The sequence below is a fragment of the Ptiloglossa arizonensis genome, chromosome 5 (assembly GCF_051014685.1).
Source record: "Ptiloglossa arizonensis isolate GNS036 chromosome 5, iyPtiAriz1_principal, whole genome shotgun sequence".
NCBI classification, from domain to species: domain Eukaryota; kingdom Metazoa; phylum Arthropoda; class Insecta; order Hymenoptera; family Colletidae; genus Ptiloglossa; species Ptiloglossa arizonensis.
In genome coordinates this window covers 22,502,112-22,524,621 of record NC_135052.1, presented here as the reverse complement: position 1 = coordinate 22,524,621, position 22,510 = coordinate 22,502,112, and the positions used below count along the sequence as shown (strand labels likewise).

At 35.9% G+C, this 22,510-nt stretch overlaps 3 protein-coding genes across 9 annotated transcripts in view; 2 read left to right on the top strand and 1 right to left on the bottom strand.

Annotated features, from left to right (window-relative positions):
- Window positions 1-22,510, top strand: part of LOC143147301 (uncharacterized) — a 44,954-nt gene that overhangs the window by 14,122 nt on the left and 8,322 nt on the right. For all 7 annotated transcript variants that reach the window (XM_076312426.1, XM_076312427.1, XM_076312429.1 and 4 more), the window contains one exon: window positions 21,599-21,657. In XM_076312426.1, coding sequence (XP_076168541.1) covers window positions 21,599-21,657 — 59 coding nt within the window. The remainder of the gene's footprint in view (window positions 1-21,598; window positions 21,658-22,510) is intronic.
- Window positions 1,311-16,075, bottom strand: LOC143146943 (electron transfer flavoprotein beta subunit lysine methyltransferase-like). The gene is made up of 2 exons (XM_076311704.1): window positions 15,625-16,075; window positions 1,311-1,666 (listed from the first exon to the last, which is right to left on the bottom strand). The coding sequence occupies exons 1-2, from the start codon at window positions 16,073-16,075 to the stop codon at window positions 1,311-1,313; spliced, it is 807 nt and encodes a 268-aa protein (XP_076167819.1).
- Window positions 19,979-21,493, top strand: LOC143147306 (uncharacterized). The gene is made up of 2 exons (XM_076312439.1): window positions 19,979-20,352; window positions 20,662-21,493. Exons 1-2 carry the CDS (start codon window positions 20,300-20,302, stop codon window positions 20,984-20,986), a joined length of 378 nt encoding a protein of 125 aa, XP_076168554.1. The 5' UTR covers window positions 19,979-20,299; the 3' UTR covers window positions 20,987-21,493.

Sequence of the window (22,510 nt, the reverse complement as noted above, 5' to 3'; positions counted from 1 at the left end):
TATTTTTGTTCGAATGGTAAACACTTCGTCAAACAAAGTCGTTTAGTTTCGAGACGTTGAAGTCTGCTTCAACGAACCGGCGAAATTCGACACGTAAGCGTGTCACGTACACGGTGTCCCGAAAGTACGAGTCCCGTAGAGAAAGATGTCGCTCGATACGATCTATCTCGACACGTTATCCTCGTCGTGTATCGCGATTCGCGTCGTCTGGCGACCATAAATCCGACCAGTAGATTGTTTATGATCTGAGCACGCGCTATCATATGACAAACGTGTGTCACGTTTCGTGTGTAAACTATTATTTAACATGCGAAGCGCCGAGCTATTTCATATATCGTTTCATTTTATCTTATTATTTTATTCAAGAACGTGACTAAAGTGAAAAATATCGATCAGAGAATTTTGAAATAAATTAACGGAGTTTTGAATTTCTGGAACGGAGAAATCACAAGTAGAGATATTATAAATAAACTATATAGGTCACAGGTCGAGCCTATTTTGTTTATCTTTTCGTTTACGCCGCGAAATGTTATTGAAAAATAGAACAAAATGAAAAATATTGATCGTAGAATTTCGAAAGATTATTAGCTACATTTAAAATTTTGAAACGAAGAAATCACAAGTAGAAATATTATAAATAAATTTTGTAAGTCACAAGTGACTGACGCGGCTCGGATGAAAAGTATATATCGTCAGTCGTCAGTGACTGACATGGCGCTTAACGTGTTAATCACGTGACTAGATTGTGCGAACAACTCGGAGATAATTTCTAACAAATTTATCGATCGTGTAATATTTGATAATATGTTCTCGACAACTCCAATTTAGAGCTTCTAACATTGAACAGAGATTTAATATTTATTATTGTAATCAACACAATATTTATTATTGTATTCATTTACAAAATTCCCAGACGTCACATTTATCAAAACCATAATTCTTTTTTAGAACATATTTTCCTCTCTTTAGATCAGTTAAAATAGAATAATAAATTTCAGTTAATGGTTCACAGTTTGATAAATTCAAGAACCGTTCATTCATCGTTTACAAAATTCCCAGACGTCACATTTATCGAAACCTTCATTCTATTTTAGAAAATTCTCCTCTCTTTAGATCAGTTAAAATAGAATAATAAATTTCAAATAATGGTTCACAGTTTGATAAATTCAAGAACTGTCCATTCATCCTTTACAAAATTCCCAGACGTCACATTTATCGAAACCATAATTCTTTTCTAGAAAATTCTCCTCTCTTTAGATCAGTTAAAATAGGATAATAAATTTCAAATAATGACTCACAGTTTGATAAATTCAAGAATCGTTTATTCGTCGCTTACAAAATTCCCAGACGTCACATTTATCGTAACCGTAATTCTCTTTTCGAACATTTTCCGGTAAGGAGTACCGTTTCAGTGATCTCAGTCGTTTCTTCAAATCGTTGGTCAATCCGTGTCTTCCTGGATCGGCCAAGTAAATTCGAGTTCCATTCCCGCGTGCTCGTTCGAGCCACGGGATCAAAGTGTGCGCGATCTCCTCGTCGTAGAGCATGTCGCCGATGAAAATAACTTCGGTCAGTGTCTCGGGGGGGCGACTCAACAGATTCTCTTGTGACACCTGCACGTCCACGTGGTTCAACGCCGCGTTCATCGCGATAGCTGTGCACGCGACTGAAAGCATAGGCACAAAGGATCAAAGTCGCGTTGCGTATCCCGTTAAAAACGAACTGTTGGATTGTACGGAAAGTCATTTCGTTTTTTTCTTTTTCCTTTTTTTTTTTGGTGAAAATGAAACACGATTTTTTTAGAGTGTATAAACATTTTATTAAATTATATATTCTCCATTTTGGAAAACAAAATCACTTTCCGAACAACCCAATACATTAAATATCTTCGATTTTAAGTATCTACGGTATCAGATACGTGAATTCGAAGAAATGCTTTCCGATACTCCGAATTGTTATTTGGCTGACACGATAAAATAATTTATGGAAAAGGAAATGGTAATTAGACAAATTGCTTCGGTAGATTTTAACCGAAATATAAATTTTGCAATAATTCGCCAAAATTGGGAACAACAAAAATACGCTTTTTCCAAAAAACATTTGGCTGATATTGTAAAAGTGATCTTTAATGTTTCAAGAGCGTTCAAATTTTTCTTAATTTAACTAGAATTGTGCATTTATTTTTGACATCGAAAGAACGACTCTATTTTTAATGTGTTTTCGAGCCAATGTTTCAGTTCATCGGAATTAATCGTAGGAGAGACTCCTGTTCTCAATTAAATTCACTATTTATTTCTCAATTATCGCCTATATATTTATATACTTAAACATATAAAAATATATTGTAAACATTCGGAGAAATAAGGACAAATTTTAGAGAATTGCCTACAAAAGTAAAAAAGTTAATGTACCTGGTGTTTTCAGTAACTTGAACATCCAGAACAATATTTTAAAATTGACTGGATCGGACAGTTATTCGGATGAGCTCTCGTTCAACGTTCATATTTCATTCAATCTCATTTTATGAGTGGTATTTGACTTTTCATTGAACAAAATCAAAACTTGTTTATCTTTTATTTGTTACTCGATATTTTTATCTAGCCAAGCATTTTAACCATCTTTAAAGCACACTCGAGCGTAACTTAAAAGGTCAAAGACGGTTAAATCAACTTAATTTACGCTTTGACGCACTCATTGAACGTTACATGCGAATAATATGACATTTAAACTTTTATTACGTGGCCACGTAATAGTTGTTTAATGAAATAATAATTATTTCATAATTCGTAACAGAATTATCAATGAAAAATTTCTAATCGAAAGTAATATTTCACTGATGTGTTTCAATATTTTTAACAATTGGTTAATTGTTATTAAAATTTTATTACACTCCAATTTACAAATACAGAATAATGTACAAGTATCGCCTGTCATGTAACTATTGCTGATAAATTTCTAATGGAAAATAATATTCCACGGTCGTGTTACGATACTTTTAACCGTTTAATTGCCATTATTATCTACAACCGTGTTGTCGGGCGCCTGTAACCAAATCGAATCGGTTTTTAACCAGTTACTTGGATATGCGTTCACCCGATGAAACCAGTTGCACCAAGACCGCTGTTACAAACAATAACGCTGATTTTGTAACGATATCTTTTGTGTTCAGGATTAACGAACGGACGCCAACGTACGGTTACGCGCGTCATGTCGTGGACACGTAATCGCGCAACGAGCTCTTACGTAAGACCTCGTGGACAAGAGTTAAGTTTCCACCGGTGTGTTGTTTCCATTGATATATAACCAACAAGTGGAAGAAATTCGCGATGTTAATTATACCACGATTATCGATTTCCGTGAACAGATACACAACGATCGTTTTCTTTCTATTTTTTTTTTTTTTCTCTCTCGATAAACGGAATTCTACGTACGCGTATCTGTTCGTATCTCGGGACACCGGTGAAGTTTTGGAAAGGTTCGCGCGATAAGTGTACCGTGCCTCGCTTCAAGCCACACTCCCACGCGATCAAACGGCGTAGAACATGTTTCGGACGCCTCTTCGTTGAACATCGTTATCTCGTAATGGAGATCACGTTTAGTACTCAACGACGCGATGGCGTTCACTTTTTAATCGCTTTTAATCGACATTAGCGAAAGATAACGGGAACAAAGTGTTCTCGAGAGGTGTTGAAACACTTTGCAAGATTGCGACACACGCTTGAACTAAATGAATTAATATCGGAAGTTTCAAGAGGGAGAATTTATTCAACTTCTCTTCGTAGAATTTTTTATTCCATTTAACATTTATTCGGTACACCTTTGAACGTTTTTACGAGTAACTGATATATGTATATAGGAGAAAAATAAAAGAAAGAAAAATGAACATGTACAAATTTTTCTTTTCACTATTATGATACAGTGAGGGGACTTTTTCAAATGCGTTCTTCCGTGAAGAAATATTTTCGAAATTTTTCGCGATTCTGTTTCAATAATGTGACATATAGTATCTACCCACGTCAGAAACGTATCTCGTAACAGGTTAGATTAATAACATTATTTAATAATACCCTATAATCTCCGATAATTCTGTTTTCTTGGATTAAGCTATAAATAGACGCGAGTAAATAACTTACATATTATTGAAAAATGTACAACTTGTTAAACATTGTTGTTTATTACAAAGGGATTGATCTCCTACGTTAATTAATCGTTGGTATTTGTTTACGCAATTATTGGAAATTTGTTTGAGCGAATATTGGAAATTTGCTAAGTTACGAACAACCACCCTTCGAGAATATTTAGTATACATTGAAAATTAGCGATAAAAGGAAATAACATTTACAGAACGCGACCTTAAGAGTAACAGATCAAGTTGAGGATACAAAATAGTTACATTAGATGGTTAAATTTTGATTCGTTCATCGCAATATTATTCAAATCTCAATTTTTATTCAACGAGTAACAGACAAGATTTTTTATTGCGAAACTTTCGTTCGCACAACGAAAAAATTTGTTCTATCTTTGACACATAGATACAGGGTGCGTCACGCAACTGAAACGACTCGTAGTTCCTTTTTCGTCGAAGGTAGTACAAAATGGGGAGAAGGGGAGGGGGGGGAGAAGGTGTAATAAGGTCTAGATCTCCCTGTGACCTCAATTTCTTCTCAAGTCCAACGATGCACCGGAAAAGTACAATTGCACTTTTTAAATTTAAATCGAACTGTCTCAAGAGGGAATTTTCAAGATTTTTTTGCAACAAAAACAAACAAAAAAAATAGATATAAAATATTGCAAATATATTTATATTTAATTGGAGTAGCTACATAAAATATTGCAAGTATATTTATATTTAATTCGAGTAGCTGCATAAAATATTGCAAGTATATTTATATTTAATTCGAGTAGCTACACGAACATTATTCGTATATACAATTTTGTAGCTAATATTGTCTATTTATTTATTTACTCGGTAAACGAAAGAACCGTTTAGTGTACAAAAATTTACAAAATTCAGTCACGGATGAGACAAAGCACGACTCAATTTACACTTAAAGCCATAAGAGGATATAAGTATCAAATGCTCCACAATGAATGTTAATATTCTTAATTACGCAGTTGTAGAATTTTTATACAATTATAAAACAACGAAATATCGTGTAGAAAAACGCGTCTAAATTTTTCAAGTTTCCACTCGACCGTTTCGAATATCAAATTTTAATTCTGAGAAAATTCTACGCGTTATAGACGCCACTTTTGGAAATTATAATATAAAAGAAAAAAAGAAAAAACTCAATTTTTCCTAGATTTTGGAACACGAGGACGAATAGGAACCGTTACGATTGTGCAAGGTCGATCTTCCTCGAATTGTGCTCGGGGTCTACTCCGAACCGATGTAACCCGAGTGAAAGTGAACTTGGAGAGGCCGCGTACAATACTATGTTACTAGGTCGTCCTCAACCAATCGTGTTCACGGTGTCGTTGAGGAATTTCGTCCTTGGCTCGCTTTAGCTCGTGCACGCACGAATATACGTAAGTTAGACTCGCCTCTTACGTGTATTCACAGTGCAAACGTGTCTAAAAGAAACCGAAACGGGAGATAAAGACTTAAACGTTTCGTCCTCTGTACTACGTCTCGTTTCGTCGCTCTCCCCGCTTTCAAGTATGTCGTTGCAGATGACAATTCCTTGAACGATAAAACCATCGTTCGCTTCTGTGTAAATTTCGAGTCTCTGGAATCTCGAAGTTGATGCACAGTACGGGTCTTTTTGGACCCAATCACGTCCATGTAAAATATTATTTTCGTACAATTAACGCTATTGGAATAGAAGCTCCTCTATTTTGCTCGGTCATTTTCAACGAGAAAGTCGTGCAACATTAAAGCGTTATTATAATTTTTGTAAAATTAATAATACGAGTACTTGACGTATTTTTTATGCAAAGATTTTACTTTTTAATTTTATGGTACAGTTGTTGTAACGTTGAAAATTCGAAAATCGTTCGGGACATTTTTTACTCGAAGATTTCAGTTTTTAATTTTACAATACGTTGAAAATATGAATGTTATACATTCGGGACATTTTTCACCAGAAAATTCGGATATGTAACTTTATAATACAATTGTTGTAAAGTTAAAAATACTATTATTGCACACTCGGCATATTTTTGATAAAAAACTCGAGTTTTCATCTTTATAATACAATTCTTGTAAAGTTTAAAATAATATTTTTACACACTTAGGATAGATTTAATAAAAAAAACTCGAGTTTTCAATTTTATAATACAATTGCTATAAAGTCTAAAATATTTTTACACACATAAGATATTTTTGACAAAAAAACTAGAGTTTCCAACTTTACAATACAATTGTTATAAAATTCATAATACTATTATTACACACTCGGAATATTTTTGAAAAAGAAAACTCGAGTTTTCAACTTTATAATACAACTGTTATAAAGTTCAAAATACTATTTTTACACACTTGGGATATTTTTGACCAAAAGACTCGAGTTTCCAACTTTATAACACAATTATTACAAAACTGTGAATACGAGTTTCGTGCGTTCGATTAGATCGTTGCCTCTTCCATTGCATTTTCCTTCTCTAGTTGCCGTATCGTAGTCGTAAATGATATTACACTGGCCACGATCGCTAATGGATATATCATTAACTGCGACACGGTGGTGTCACTGCGTCAGCGGGATCGATTTGGAATGCAGGGAACGTGGTGTGTACGTACCCAGAAACGGGCAACCTTTCACTGACGCACGAGTACCCGGACCCTTCTGACTCGTGTCTCTCAACGAAACGGGGAAAACCACGCTCTGACCCACATTCTCCACTTTCTTCGAATCGCTCGCGGTGCAATCACCGACTTCGGTTAACGCTACGAAAGGGAATGGCCAGAGCGGTGGCTTTGCCGCGTTCCGCGTTGCATGAAATATTTATTTATCCGACCACATATCGGGAACGAACATTCGTCTATCGAGACGTTCTGACGTACACGTACTCACAATTGAACAAAAAATTTGGTACGCACCAATGTTTGAATTTAGAGGCAAAGGGAACGAATCAGGATACGTAAAAATACATGGTCCAGTATTTTGAAAAAATATAAAAATAAATAATAATGTTTACAATTTCTGATTGGATAAAATAAAGAAAAATATTTTCAATTTCCATAAGTTCGAGTACAAAATTGAAAATCTATCGAGTAATTGATCGTTCTTGTCAATTGACCGGAAATGCAACTCCTGATGCACTAAAAGCTTAACATTTTTGTAAGAAAAGTTTTATTGTATCTCGCACGATTACGAAATTATTAAGAAAATGAAAGTCGTTGCAAGCTCTCCAATCGTTTGAAATCGGCAGAAATTAATTTTTTTTACAGAGCCGCTTTCTCTTCGATTTTTCAAATACAACTTCGCGATAGTGCGAAATAGAGCAAAACTTTTCATATGTAAAATGTTCCGCGCTTAGTGCTCTGTCGTTCTGTTACAAAAAACTCCCAAGAAGAGTTGCATTAAAAAAATTTTAAAAAACGTTAAGACTTGATTTCACTTTCTTAAAGAAATTTCCTATGGACAAAAAATTTCTCTATATATACACTATTATGCTCTACATACGCACAAACTTTCATTAAAATCACTCTTACATCTAAGAACAATTTTCTTACAATATAGTGTTAATTTTTTGTAAATAACAAAATTTCTCTATATGTGCACTACTATGCTCTACATAGGTACAAACTTTCATTAAAATCACTCTTACATCTAAGAACAATTTTCTTACAATATAGTGTTAATTTTTTCTAAATAACAAAATTTCTCTATATGTACACTATTATGCTCTACATGCACACAAACTTTCATTAAAATCACTGTTACATCTAAGAACAATTTTCTTATAATATAGTGTTAATTTTCTGTGAATAACAAAATTTCTCTATATGTGCACTATTATACTCTACATGCACACAAACTTTCATTAAGATCACTCTTACATCTAAGAAGAATTTTCCTTATAATATAGTGCACGATCACTATTTTTGAGCCACTGTAAAATTCCAAAGCATCGATCCAACTATGTACCCACTGTCCCGCAAAATGGATCGTTCCCTGGAAAAAGCATTAATTCGATAAAAATTGATCGTATCGTGGAATTGGATAGTGGATTGTACACTGACAAGGAACGGGGAAGAGGTCAAGGACGTTTTCGTCTTTTTCGTTGCGTACAACGACCCACGGCGCAACATCGTTCGAGATTGCGAGCACGTGACGAAATATCGTTGGAAAATACAATTTCGCGAGCATTTTCCCAAATTGTAACCACCTACGTCGACGAGACACGGAAGAACGTATTAACGTTCGGGAAAACCGGACAACTTCGTGTACCGTTTCTTAATTACGTTTGTACGGTTGGGCACACGTGTTGTTCGTCGTCCACTATACGTGGAATTATTTTCAATACCGATCAATGAAACCGACGATCGAATGTGGGCTTCTCTGCGTACCTCAAGGTCGCCATATCGTTCTATTATCGTTCTTAAAGGTATTACAATACCAGAGACAACTTATGAAAATTGAATCAAAGGAAGCATTATATTTCACCACGCGCTTGAAAAAGTGCATCGAATTTTGTAACGCACATTTTGCATCCGAATTTCGTCCGATGGGTAAAAATAAAAAATTTGAAATCTACGAATCACAAATTGTTCTATTTTAACGTGTTGATGAATAAGTGTTGTTCTCAATACTACGAGAATTTTTTACGAATATATCTAGTTATTCAAATTGACGTAAAAAGTTTAACGCAAGTCTCCAACCATTTTTTCAAACATGTGCTATCAATGGTGGAAGATTTGTTTGTTTTTTACTTGATCTTTGTAAATTGAATTAAGTGTTATGATAGTCTTGAAAAGAGGTGAATCATTTTTAAAAAAGTACCAAAAAGTATCAAAAAGTACCAAAAAGTCCCTCAGTTAAGAATTTTGCATTAACATCGAATCTAGCTGCTGAAATTTTCTCAAAATAGAAAAAAAATGATCAAAATCGCTATTGACTCGATTTCGACTTATCCGATTTTTGTCGTAGTTAACTACAAAAATAAATTAAATATCAAACATCGAAAAAACACTAAGCCTCGATTTTCGTCCATGAATTTTTCACTCATTTTTCACTACGATTTTTCACTCCTTTCCTCCGAACTACTAAGAAAATATCTCCAACAAGATTCAGTCAGTATTTAGCCAGCAACAAATTGCACATAGAGAAAAATTTTTCCGAAAAACTTTTTATTCGATAAAAGCTCAAAATCATCTCGAGGTTTTTAAACGAATTTTCTTTACTTTTTACACATTTATCGATACGTTGTTGTATACTCTTTGAAAAAGTATTAGGATATTTAAGTTGAAAATCGATTAGTTTAGAAGCGATGATTGTTCTCCGAACGTCCATATGCGCGAAACACTGTCAGCCAGCGATAGTCGTTTCGTTATGCTCGAGAGTATAATATACACTCAATCGGTTACGAGTTACACCTGTCACCGTGTCTCTATTCCGTTAAAGATATTAATAGCCTTTTCTAGTACACCTGACAGTTATATTTAGCGACCATAGTTACAATAATATCGTCCTATCGCCCTTAGAAACGACGAGGGGCCCTCGAAGGAACCAAGGTGGTCTAAAAGTTGATTTTTTTTTTTTATTCCACTTTCCAAAAGTGTCATTATTCTCGAGTGAAATAACTCGGTGTTTGCGTCGAAATTCGTAAAATTTGTATGTTACAAGTGGCAACTTTTTTCGTATTTGCAGCAATAATTCTAACACGGAGATTATGAACACTTCACGGGAGTGGTGTGCAGTAGAAATTAGGCGCGTCTGTAGTACCGGAAGTAACGACGCACGGATAGTGTACCGTTACTTACTCGAACGAAATTATGTGTGACAGTGTAAGAGATACATTAAGGGAGTATTCTACTCTAGATGATGATTTTTTAAAATACTCTTTGAGAATTTTGCAAGACAAAAGAGTGTCTCATTTTTGCGTCGAATTGCACAATTGTTTACGCGTAAAAATAATCGGTACGTCGCACGGAAAATATTTTACGCACGAGAACGTATATTTTCATAAAATTAAATAAAGAGAAAACTTTTTTTTATATATATAGTTAAATTTACTCGAATTCGTTTATCTCGAACACTATTTCTCGCTTTGTCGGAATATCTCGAGAATATCGATTTGAAATGTACGTTCAAAAATTATCAACGATGAGGTGATTATCAACACTATATTCTGTTTGAAAAAAAAAAGAAATCCGAGACGTGTGGATGAAAAATGAAATTTCATTTCTAAATATAACCGTTTCACCACTCGGTATTTTCATTACGTTCAAGGCTCCGGTATTAATGTAATTCTTATAATTTAATATCATTCTCTCTCGTATTTCTGATAACTACGTTCAATGGAATTGCGTCATCGCGACGAGATATCTTGCAACGCGTCGCGCTGGCTTTGTCCACCTGCTGCAAATTGATGCGCACGAACGTAAGAAAATTAATACGAGTACTCGAATCGTGCTAGAATACCAATTCGAAGTTCACTATTTGTAACGTCGTTCGTTTACACAGAAAAAAGAAAAAAAGATCGTGAGAATTCCGTCATTTTTTGCATTCCAAATCAAAAAGCCTCCCTCAAACCATTTGTATCGTTAGCCTACTTATATATATGCATTGCATTACGCGTAAATAATAGTGACCGACAAGCTGGTTAATTTGTGTTTCTAAAATTTTTCATTTCGTGTTTACAAAATTCTCCTAATTTCTCGCTAAAATACACGATGTGTATATTTTTTTATCAAAAAGAAGCCCGAAAAACGTATATATACATATGAATTTCTTTGTTCATTTCATCCTTCAAAAATCACTGAAAAATTAAGTTTCTAATACTTTTTCGAATATTTGTATAATACTTGGATGTGGTAAAAGAAAAAAAATTTGACGACAAGGGTGTGTATCTTTTATTTTTTTCCCACGATGCAATTGGGTCGATCGATCGTCGGGGAAATCCTGCAGTTGGGTCCGTCAGTCCCTGTAGGCCCGGTACGCGTGACGTCATTCGCTAGACTTTCCTTCTTAGCGCGCGCGGTATTTCCGATTGGCTCCGATCGACTCCGACTCGCTCCGACTCGCGTTATCGAGTTCGAATGCACCGCGACCAGTTCTTCCCCGTTCAACTGACCAACTATCTCTGGGAAGTTCCCTACCCCCCATCTGTCCACGCACACTGTCTCTCGTACATACTAGGTTGTTCAATAAGTTTTGTCGTTCTTTCTATTGTGAAAAAATATACTATGACACTTCAACTTTGAATAACTCGAGTCGAGAGATCTACACGAAACTCCACACATGTTCATGGAACAGTGGTACCATCTTTAGAAAAAGAAAACGACGAATCTAATAGCTCTATTTCTCATCGAACGACAATACTTATTGGGCAGCCTATCACAGTGGCTCGCAAAGTATTCGTACGTTCTACTACAAAGAAATTCCACTAACCTGTGAGTCCGATTTTAATAAAAAATTTCCTTGCGTGTAAAACACACCGGACCGCATATGACACAATTTTTTTGTCGATAAAAAATCTGCTCGAGAAAATGAAATCAAGTCTCGATAATTCCAATATTTTTGCACTTTTTTAACAGAATTTTTTCGGCGACTTTCCTCACGGTAGAGCAACAAAGCACTAGGAACTGAACCTTTTTTTTTTCTTGAGAAAATGTTTACTTTGTTTCGAAGAAGATTAGCTTATCGAGAAAACGAAAGTAATTGCAAACTCTTTAATTGTACAAAATCGACTGAAATCAATTTACAGTGTCATTTTCACTTTGATTTTTTAAATACAACTGCGAAATAGAGTTCTGTCACTCTACTGCGAAGAAAGTCCTAGAAAAAATTGTACTAAAAAGATGTTCAATTTTTGGGGCCTGATTTTATCTCGAGAATATTTTTTCGTCGACAAAAAATTGTCATACACGGCCCAGTATGCTTTACATTTTGTATCTCAATTTCAACAACAAATACCAAATTGGTGTATTTGGCAAAAGTTATGAATAATATTGTAATATACATTTTATTATTAATATTCCACAATAGAAGATTTTCGAGATTCGACTTTTTTATTTTTATCCACTGAGAAAAACACGCTACAATGATCAAAGTTGGGCTTTATTCGAATCACCACGGATAGAATAAAATAATTTCGCAAGTCATCGGGAATCTAATATTCTTTCACATCGTGATTCTGCACATTTCAACGAGTTCACACGTAACAGTTCGACAGGTGACGAGAAAGTTACAAAAAACGTAGTCCATTAATTTTACTCGTTTAAATAAAAAATTTCTCATAATTTGAATGCATAATTCTATAAAACATAAAAAAACATTAAAATTGTTTTAATCGTTACTTTAAATGTACATACTTGGAGAGTGTTATATACATATAACAATCGATAAAAAGAGAGCCACATTTGCATCGTATTAATTAAACATTATACTTGTAAATATATTCATTTTTTATTCGAATCGGTGAATTAAATGTACATAACGGTAAACATAAATAGTGGTCGTTTTAAACTTGATGATTCGGAATAATTTATAGCTACTATAATTTTCAAAATAACTTCAAATAAATTTTTATCTTCAAATATAGTTACTTCATCCTACCAATTTATTATTATACGTTATTTGTCGTTCGCAGTGTTTGTCACTAATTTTCACTACACATAACACGTGCATTGTAAATACGTATGAAAAGCCTAAGGGCTTCACTATGTAACATTTAACTTTATCGTTTACATAACGAATAAATACTTATTAACTCTTTAACGTTATACGACGAAACGTTTATGCGATTGAATATTAACGTAGATAAAAGTTCATTAATAAAATTCAAATTTTCATTAAATAACCGTCGAATAAGAGTTTAGCAGGATAAAAGTTATTTATTCGTCATTTAAATAAAAATGTAATTATGAACAATAAGGAATATGTGTCATTAAATTGAATATTAATTAAATTCTTACCAAATATCTCCCCTTATTAATGTATAAATCATTTATTCAATAAATGATAATTGTTCCATAAGAACAATATTCTATAATTATTTCTATAATTATAGAGATAATTATATTTTTGTGTCGATAATTGCGTTGCAACGCGATCGAAGACGCACGAGAAAATGCAAAACACAATAGTCAGGAATTTCTTCTCGCAAAGACTATGGCGGTTATGAATAATGGAGCGATTTCAATGACGCGCGCGCGCGCGCGCACGCACGTTACGTCCCTCTGAAATCAGTTTCCATACCGGGAACATTTTACTCACTTCCTTCTCCGCAAGTGTTCCTAAATGGTTCTTCCTTCTAGGAAAATATTATCTGTGAATCTCTATTCATTGAACGATAATTTCGTTCGTATTTTTTTGTGAACTCGCGCACACCCCTCTGAAATATTCTGAATTCTCAGATTCCCTTAATTTCTGATCGATCGTGGTCAACGTAATGCTGTATTTCGAAGAACAATGAAAATCGAGCTAAAGTATCGTAGATTTCTTATTGCAAGGAAAAAAAAGGGTACATAATTTATCCAATGACTTAATTTTCCACCTTGCTATCGAATTCAACAATCTGATCCTATTTCTCTGAAATTGCTTTTGGTAATTGTGGGCTATTACAGTTGCAAACTCACAACTTAAATTTTACATGTGTGTGTGTGTGTTAGTGTACGTGTATAAAAAGTTGAGATCAAAGTCACAACTTTTAACGTTGCAAATTCACAATTTTACAACTTTGTAAAAATTGTGTTTTCACACATGCATGTGTGTGTGCGTATATATGTGTATTCCTCCTGTAAATTAGACTTACTTCAACCTTTAACAGAAAAGGAGAAATTAAAGTTATTCACACTGTTCTCTGAAAGTATCGTTCTTGTGTAACAATCGAATTTACTTGAAAATAACTTGTTTACAATATTTTATTTAATTGGGCAAATTCTACTTTCTACCCACTTGTTTTTTTCTCTTTTTTTTTTTTTGAATAAGAGTCTAATTGTCCCCGCTCTAGGAGTTTCGCAATAGGGGTATCATCCTATCAATCGAGACCTAAAATATTAAGAGTAAGTGAGCAATATTTGTCGTTAGAATTTATTAATGTCAGGAAAAATTGTTTCGTTCCAAGATTTCAAGATGACCTTGAATTTTCTGAACAGCCAAGTACGTTATTCTCAGCAATGTGTTGATAAATCGCAGACGAATTGAATGACCTGAAACTTAGTGACCTTGGAGTGACCTTAATAAATCATAATAAACGTCAAACGCAAGAGCTTGACCGTTACTATACAGGCTGTTTCAGCAACAGGTGTCCGAAACATTGATTCTACGTGCAAATATAAAATCGCGTCAAGACCCTAATTCGACGAATATTTCTCTTTAATAATACACAAAAATTTTTGTCTCTATACAAAAATTTCTTTCCTCGTCGAATTATCATTTTACCAAAAAATTTATAACACATTATATACCACAGAAACATTATCATAACATTAGCCCAGAACTGCTAACATAATTAATCGACATTATTTAATATAATCCTTATCCTACAATACAATTTTCGCGTCTTGTATAATCTAAAGAATGAATAATAATTGTTACTTTTATTTCGTAACGTTAGTTTTCTTATTTCACATTTACCGAGAAATTGAAACGAACAATTTTTCATTAATTAACTGCCGATTAAGTACGTAAATACGATTATTGCAATGACATCGACCTAATTTTCGTTATAAGAAAATTGCCAAAAATCGTTTTTATTTTAAAATACATTTAATATTACACGATAGCGTGTCTCTGTCGGCTCATATTTCGTCGAACTCGAGACACCGAATAGATGGCAAGGGGAGGGGTTTGTAAATCGTGGAAAGTTAACCGTGAATTACTATAGCAGTACATATAACCATTTCGGCCAATAATACACTGCGTTTAAGAATACGTGTGCGTACAGTTGTGGCTAATCCACTACCATTGTACTCGCATTCCTTCCGCTCATCAACTTTCCAGTAATACACAATAGTTGTCGAGCAGCTGATGACGCAACAGGGACATCGTCCACTTCGTCACTGTGTACAAATACGGGATTATCACCGAGTTGTTTAGTCGACTGTCTTTGAGTCCACTGACGACAGAATATTGTAAATACCCAATTCGAGAAATCACCCTGTATTATGGACAGTTACCCATAATTTTATCGACTAATTATTCGGTTATTCGAAAAGTCATTTCGTTTTCCAAAATTGAGAATATATAATTTAATAATGATCTGTCCACTGACGACAGAATATTGTAAATATCCAACTCGAGGAATCACCCTGTATTATGGACAGTTGCCCATAATTTTATCGACTAATTATTCGGTTATTCGAAAAGTCATTTCGTTTTCCAAAATGGAGAATATATAATTCAATAAAACGTTTATACACTCTAAAAAAATTATGTTTCATTTTCACCAAAAAAAAAAAAAAAACGAAACGACTTTTCGAACAAGCCAATATTTATGATACGAATAATTAAATACCTTTATCGATATCGTTCGCGACGACCCTCCCAGCCCCGACTAGTTTCGCAGCGATCGCAGCAGCTCCGCAACCAGCTCCCAGATCCAAAATGTTTCCATTGCAGTTCGAGAACAGTCCCTTACCTTCGTCGAGTATAAATCTTGCCATCGCTTGTCCACCTGGCCAATAAATAGACCAGAATGGATCGGTGAAGACGTATCCGTTCGCCTCGTTGTTCTCGAAAGCGTCACGAAACGGTGCGTGATACAACTCGCAGTTGGGCGTCAGGAGAAACAATCTGATTTCGGGCGTCATGTGACTCCTCGTGATCTCGGTGCCGTTCAGAATCGCTCGGGCGGTTTCGGGCTCGCGTCGAACGATCTCGTCCACGGCTGAAGTATCGTGTGTCCTATTCCACGAAACGCCTCTTTCGCAATATCTCCCTAAACGCGACGCTCTTCTCGCGATCATCCCGCAGCCTAAACAAAAGAAGTCCGTAAAAAGAGTGGTTCGTGGAATTGTTACAAATATAGAACGTTCGTAAATAAATGTCGCTCGGAATAGTCGTTGAACGGTAGGGAAAAGGTTTGCTGACCTACAAGGAAGAAAACGGTTGCAATTGGGAACAAAATTTCATAAATATTTTTTCACGGGAGAAAAAAACGTCTAAAAGAAACTCTTTCGTTCGTATGTAAACGCACGTTTAATTTCAACGAGTCTTCAAATTTTCATCGTAAAGATTCGATTCGATTTTTAGCAAAATTGATGGATGAATAACAATAGTTACTTTTTGGAAGTTTTTAATTTTTCCGATGTATACCAGTTGTTCGTAATAATTTTGAAGGACGGTGTAAATAAATCTCGGAAAGAATTGAATTTTTTTTCTTTTTGCACGGAGAAGTTGAATAAACTTTTTCTCTGCATTCTCGAATTTAGGAAAAATGAAACGATATTTAATCAATAGTATAATCCGTATTTTTCGTCGGAAAATATTTGCGTCTCAATATTGGATTGTTCGGAAAGTCATTTCGTTTACCAAAATGGAGAATGTATAATTTAATAAAATGTTTATACACTCTAAAAAAATCGTGTTTCACTTTCACAAAAAAAAAAAAAACGAAATGACTCTCCGAACAACCTAATATATCGTTTATTCAACTTAAATAAAGTTTAATTGAATTAAGTTTATTCAACTTAAATAAAGTCATAATCGATCGTGTTTTGTTATTCCATATGCTTTCAAACACTTAATGATTATCGGCCTGATCAATTATCGATAAAATTTTATTAATAACCACACGTTATTAACATTAGATCTAAGCGTGTTCCGATAAGTTAACAAGTTAATTTCATAAATCTTGGAACGTTGTATTCCATGAAAAAAAAAATGTTCCCGCGTTTCCTCGGACTTCCCTGCATGCTATTAATACCTAACCTGATCTAAAGACACCCCGCATGGATTATCTTCGTTTATTAATTATTGTAAATATCCAACTCGAGAGACTCTCGTTCTTTTCGATAAAGAGCACAATAACACGTTACCTTCTCGGAACAGTATCGCGGCTCGCAATCTTACAAAAAGATAAAGATGAATACCAATCTTTTCTATTCGTTCGCGGCGCCGATAAGATTATTTTGTTATCCGCGACGTCTTTGTATATTTGTCGGCTCGCGCAATTTTTCAGATGCCAAACATTTCGATTGCAACCGCGCGCGGTGAATTGCGCCATGTTTCTGCCGATCTAGGTCCCCTTTGTCACGAAATCCCGAAATCCCCCAAGGACAAGTTGCTGATATCGTTTATCGATCGATTTACTTTGTTCGTAGTCATAAACATACCCTGAGAACGATTTTCTTCTTTAAATTGAATACATTTCGGAAAATGTAGATTGGGACACCAACACGTATAATAGAGGTATCAAGGACGTTTCAGGTCGGGCAAATATAAAAATAAAACGTTGGAGGTTCGTTGAACTTTTACTTGAATGACGATTGATATTTTATTGACGCGTTTGAACATTGTACAAGTAAACACATGCTTATAAAGTAGGTATCATAAAAGGAAAATATAATATTGGGTTGTTTTTAATATTATGGAAAGTCATTTCGTTTTCCAAAATGGAGAGTATACAATTTAATGAAATGTTTATACAGTTCTAAAAAAATCGTGTTTCGTTTTCACCAATAAAAAACGAAATGACTTTCCGAACAACCTAATACTTCAGGGACACATATTTTCATTTCTATTTTAATCGTTCTGTTTTCTACTACGAATTTATGCTTGCTCTAATCTTACATTTTGAGTTAGTTGCCATTTGCTCCTATAAAATGCAATAATTCTTATTCTTGCATCGTATATTTTCTCTTCAATGCGACTAAAAGAAAAAAAAATGTTTCGCAGTTCACAATCGTACGAAAATCTGTACAAATAAAAGCAAGGAATAATATTTTCATTATTTTTCGTCGAATTTCTATGGTATTGTTTGTCTAATAAATTTTATTCCCGTTCGAAGAAGAATTCATATTGTTACTAATTACGCTCGTTCGGTGAACAAATAAATATTATCATACACGAACGTTCTTCGTAATGGGTAGTCGGGCGCGACATTCTTCATCGAAGTAGACACGCAAACTTGACATTTTAACAAGATTCCGAGACGTATGTGGCACCCTCGACTTCGCGATGTACCATACGGCTTCTCGGGTATTTTTAGATCGCCGTTTACCGAGAATCATCCTTTTTGCGGAACGATTTCGAGGTTGCGCGCCAGTCTCGGATTTCTTCTTGCCCGAGGACTCCGGGGATTCCCGATTGCCATTTGGTTTGCCTGTTAAACCGTCGCTCAAGGTGGCTGACCGATCGAGGCACGCGTTAAAGATCAACGGTGCACGGAACCGACCGTTTAATCCTCACGAAGCTAAGATTCGAAAACACGGCACGTGGCTCTGTGCGGAAAATTCACGGCTACGTGTATCGAGGATAGGCGCTGAACGCCCATAGGCGTTCACCACACGCAACGCCTCGCACGATCGAGCGCTTATAAGCGTCCACCCGACGATTAAGATATTTGAGGATTTCCTGAACCGTGTACGAAACGTTACGAACGCCGATTGCGCAACGAATTAACTTTCCAGCATATCGGAGTTAAAATAGAATTGTTACGGACGCGGCCCTCGTTACGCGCGACCGATTTAATTATAACCAATGCGTCGTCCTTTGCGGAATATGTCGATTTAAAAACGGGCCGAATGGGAGGGGGTACGATTGTATCAGCGAGATATTATACCATGTACGAGCGAGGAGAGAGAAAGCGCGAGTTCGAAGCAGATACGAAGTATCGACTTTTCATAATTCCCCTAACAAACCGTGATTCCCGGGTAGATTTCCACCTTGGGTTATCAGCGCAAACCTGTCCAATTGCAAGGCTGATGAAACCGAAGGGACGAGACGTCGATGTTTGCATCATAATTCGGTAAACACTTCCTATATTCGACACGGGCACGTTGTATCGATTGAAATTTGCACGATAGAGGCTTCCCTATTCACTAAACTGGATACAAAACCTGTTATTTCCTCCCAAAGAAACTGGTTCGTTCTTCCTATTGATTTTGATGTTGACGCGTAATAAAACGTGTACCTTAATATGTTGTCTCGTACGTTGAGAACGGACGGTTGCGAACCCGCCATAAAAAAGCGCCAACTCCTTCGAATCTATCCCTCTTTCTCTCTCTCTCTCTTTCTCTGAACACGTGTGTCGCTCTTTAGAAGGATAATGTTTCGCAACGGGTCGAGACAACGCGTCGAGCGAGAAGAGGTTGCAGGAAACCAAGTCCCTGACCCGGACACTATTTTCGCTCGACTCCTTCTAGGGCGTCTTTACGCCTGCGGCTAAATCGTTACCTCTCATGACGCGGCTACTTTCCTACAGATTGCGTCGGAATTTGTCGCCCTCGTCAATCGCTATGAACGATGTACTAGCGCTTCATGAGCGTTCGACACAGTACCAAGAATTCGTCTTTCGAGTGAAACCTATCTTTCTCTTAATCCGCCACTTGATATACAGGTATTATTTCCCTGAGAAAATTTCCCATCGAAATCTACATTGGATATCACGCCGCCTGTTTAGTTAAATAAAACAATTCTACGGTAGCTTTCCTACGGATTGTAAGTCATGAATAAGAATTACCACGAAAGTTTCTATGTTTCGCATTACATCGTTTCTTGGTAAAGCTTTCACGGTCGGATCGTTGATAAAAAGCTCCGCTGTGTGTACACACAGGTCGCTACAGTTTATCTGGAATACCCGTGGCTATATAGAACGTCGATCGGTGGTGGGGGAAGAGGCTATATAAGAGCGGCGCGTGCCGGCTGTCGAGGTCACTCGTTGCTTGAGCTTCGCCGTGGTAATATCGTCTGGTGTACTCTCGCATATTTCAAAGTTCACACAGAAACCACGGCGATTCGCAAAAATCCTTCGCTCTTACGTAAGCTTGTATCGGAGTAATCTGTGACACGTCTATCGTCATATAAAAGGACAAGAACGTTTTGAGTGAATCAGTGGATCACCGAACTGAACGTGCACGGTTTTCTCTGTGAGCTACAATCAAAGCCGAGAAAATTCCTACGTTTAGTGAAGTGTGCAAACGAGGTGCGTCTGGGAGCAATTCAAGAAACAAATCGAAACACTCACGGAGATGACACGTTGCCAGAGCATGCAGTCTTACGCGTCCGTTACAATGACAGACAGGTAAGAATATATTTCACTTTTAACACGCGCGTGCCGCGTTCCTACGACACGTGCCGTAACTTTCTTTCACGAGGAATCTAACCGCGTTACTGCCGGCGCGGCGGCGTGTCGTGATTTAATCGAGAGCGTTCACGAGTCAGTCGATCGGTCCTCGAACTTCATGCTATCTCAAATTGGTATTTCCGCGCGTCAAGACCCGATAATCGATCGTTACAACGATTGCTCGTTAACTCTCTTTCGCGACGATATCCGTCAAACGCGTTTCATCGTAAAAGAATTCTCGGGCACTGATTTTGAATGATTTTCCAGTGGGACGTTATCATGGTCCGAACAGGAGCCCAGATGCCCGAAAGGCAAGATAACCTGCGGTATGCTGCCAACGTTACGCGCATTGGCATCCAAAGAATGCGACAACAGCCAGGGTACTATATGTCTCGTGCCATTCGACACCGAAATGGATTCTGCCAGTCATCTGCAAATGATTCTGCTGGAGGCGTACTGTCGTGAGACTGGAATCAAGGTGTTGCGGGTGTCCAGGGAAAGAATACGAGATTATCTGTGTCCTGGTGATGGTGATCTGCCCTGCGTGCTAATTTCCAATGACGATCCATATTTTCTCGATCCACCAGAGTGAATTTTGACCGCTTCGGCTTCTTCAGGAACGAATTTATTTCTGACTGGGTGCAGTCGTACGATTATTTCGACGAGGCTTTGAACCTACGAAGAACCGTTGAACAAATCGATAAAGGAGGAGAAATTTTCGATCGCAAGGTTGCGAACTAATGGATCGTTGAAAGGCACACGCGATAACGAAGATTAGCGCTCTCGAGATAACGAAGGGGCGCTTTCTACGTACATTTCGGTCGCGACAAATTATTCCTAACCTCGAAGATCTTTTAAGGAAATAAGCAATACGAAAAGTTACATTCAAAAAGAAGTAACTTTGCGGTTGCAAGTATGTGCATACGTCAATGTGTATATACGTCCGAAATGCACGTGAACAATTATCATGTAATCATTGAACTTTAGCAGGAGTAAAGAATCAATTATTTTGTAATTGTTGAATACAGGCGAGGTGTGTCATACTGTTGTCACTCGATGATTATTTTGTAATAATATATACATACGTTAAAGAAAACGATTCTAAGCTATTTTGTATTCTTTTCCCTTCAATCAATGTCCTAAAACATTTGTTCTCCATTGTTCGACCAATACGCTTTGTTTCATAATCCGAACTTTTTTGCAGCTGACAAAATATCTAAGGAATTCGAATATTTCGTCTGTGGAGGATTTACAAATACTGAAGTGAGTAGATATATTAGAAAATAAAAAGTTCAGCCACTTCTTAACCAAAACAATTTCTATATTGATGAAAACAAAGAAACAAATTCATTATCGTACTTAAATACCCATGTACCTACAGTCGCGTATTTATGTTGACGATAGTGCATTATAGAAGATATTGTTTATAACGTTCTTTTGACCTTTTCATGATTATTGGTAATAATATCGATCCCCTGTCTGGGGATGGTATTGTGGACCGATGCAATATATTGAAATAGTCAAAAAGTGTTTGATATATCAAAACTCTATTGTATAGACAGTATTGCACAATATAAGTATCAAGTGCAGATACCAATATATCTCGTGAGGAGAAAAATTGGAAATATATTGTCTCAATAATATTGAGCCGTCCAAGTGAATCATCGTTTCTCAATATTGTTGCTTTGGTAATATCGATCGTGTGTGGGTACCTTTCATTACTCACGATGTGTTGAAATTACAACATCAAATACATAGTTGTAAACCCAATTTCCGGACACTCGTACATTTTTTATCTGTTGGAAGATAAATTGACACAAATGAATACTAATTGTATAATCAAGAATTTGGTGTCCCAATTAATTGTTAATAAATTTTTAAATACTTGAAAATTGACAAAACGCTTTTCAATTGTTTTTCAAAAGCATTTTTTAATCCTGGAATGTCGAAAACAAGAGCATTGTCTGAAATAGAGCAAGTACAAATATATAAAAGAAAAATGGAAATCATTACAATAAATAGCATTAAACATTAATAGCAAAGAAAGGTATTCGAAAAAATAAATACAAAGAAATCTAAAAATTTAGTTCGAACAAATAGGAAGAGAAAAATCACC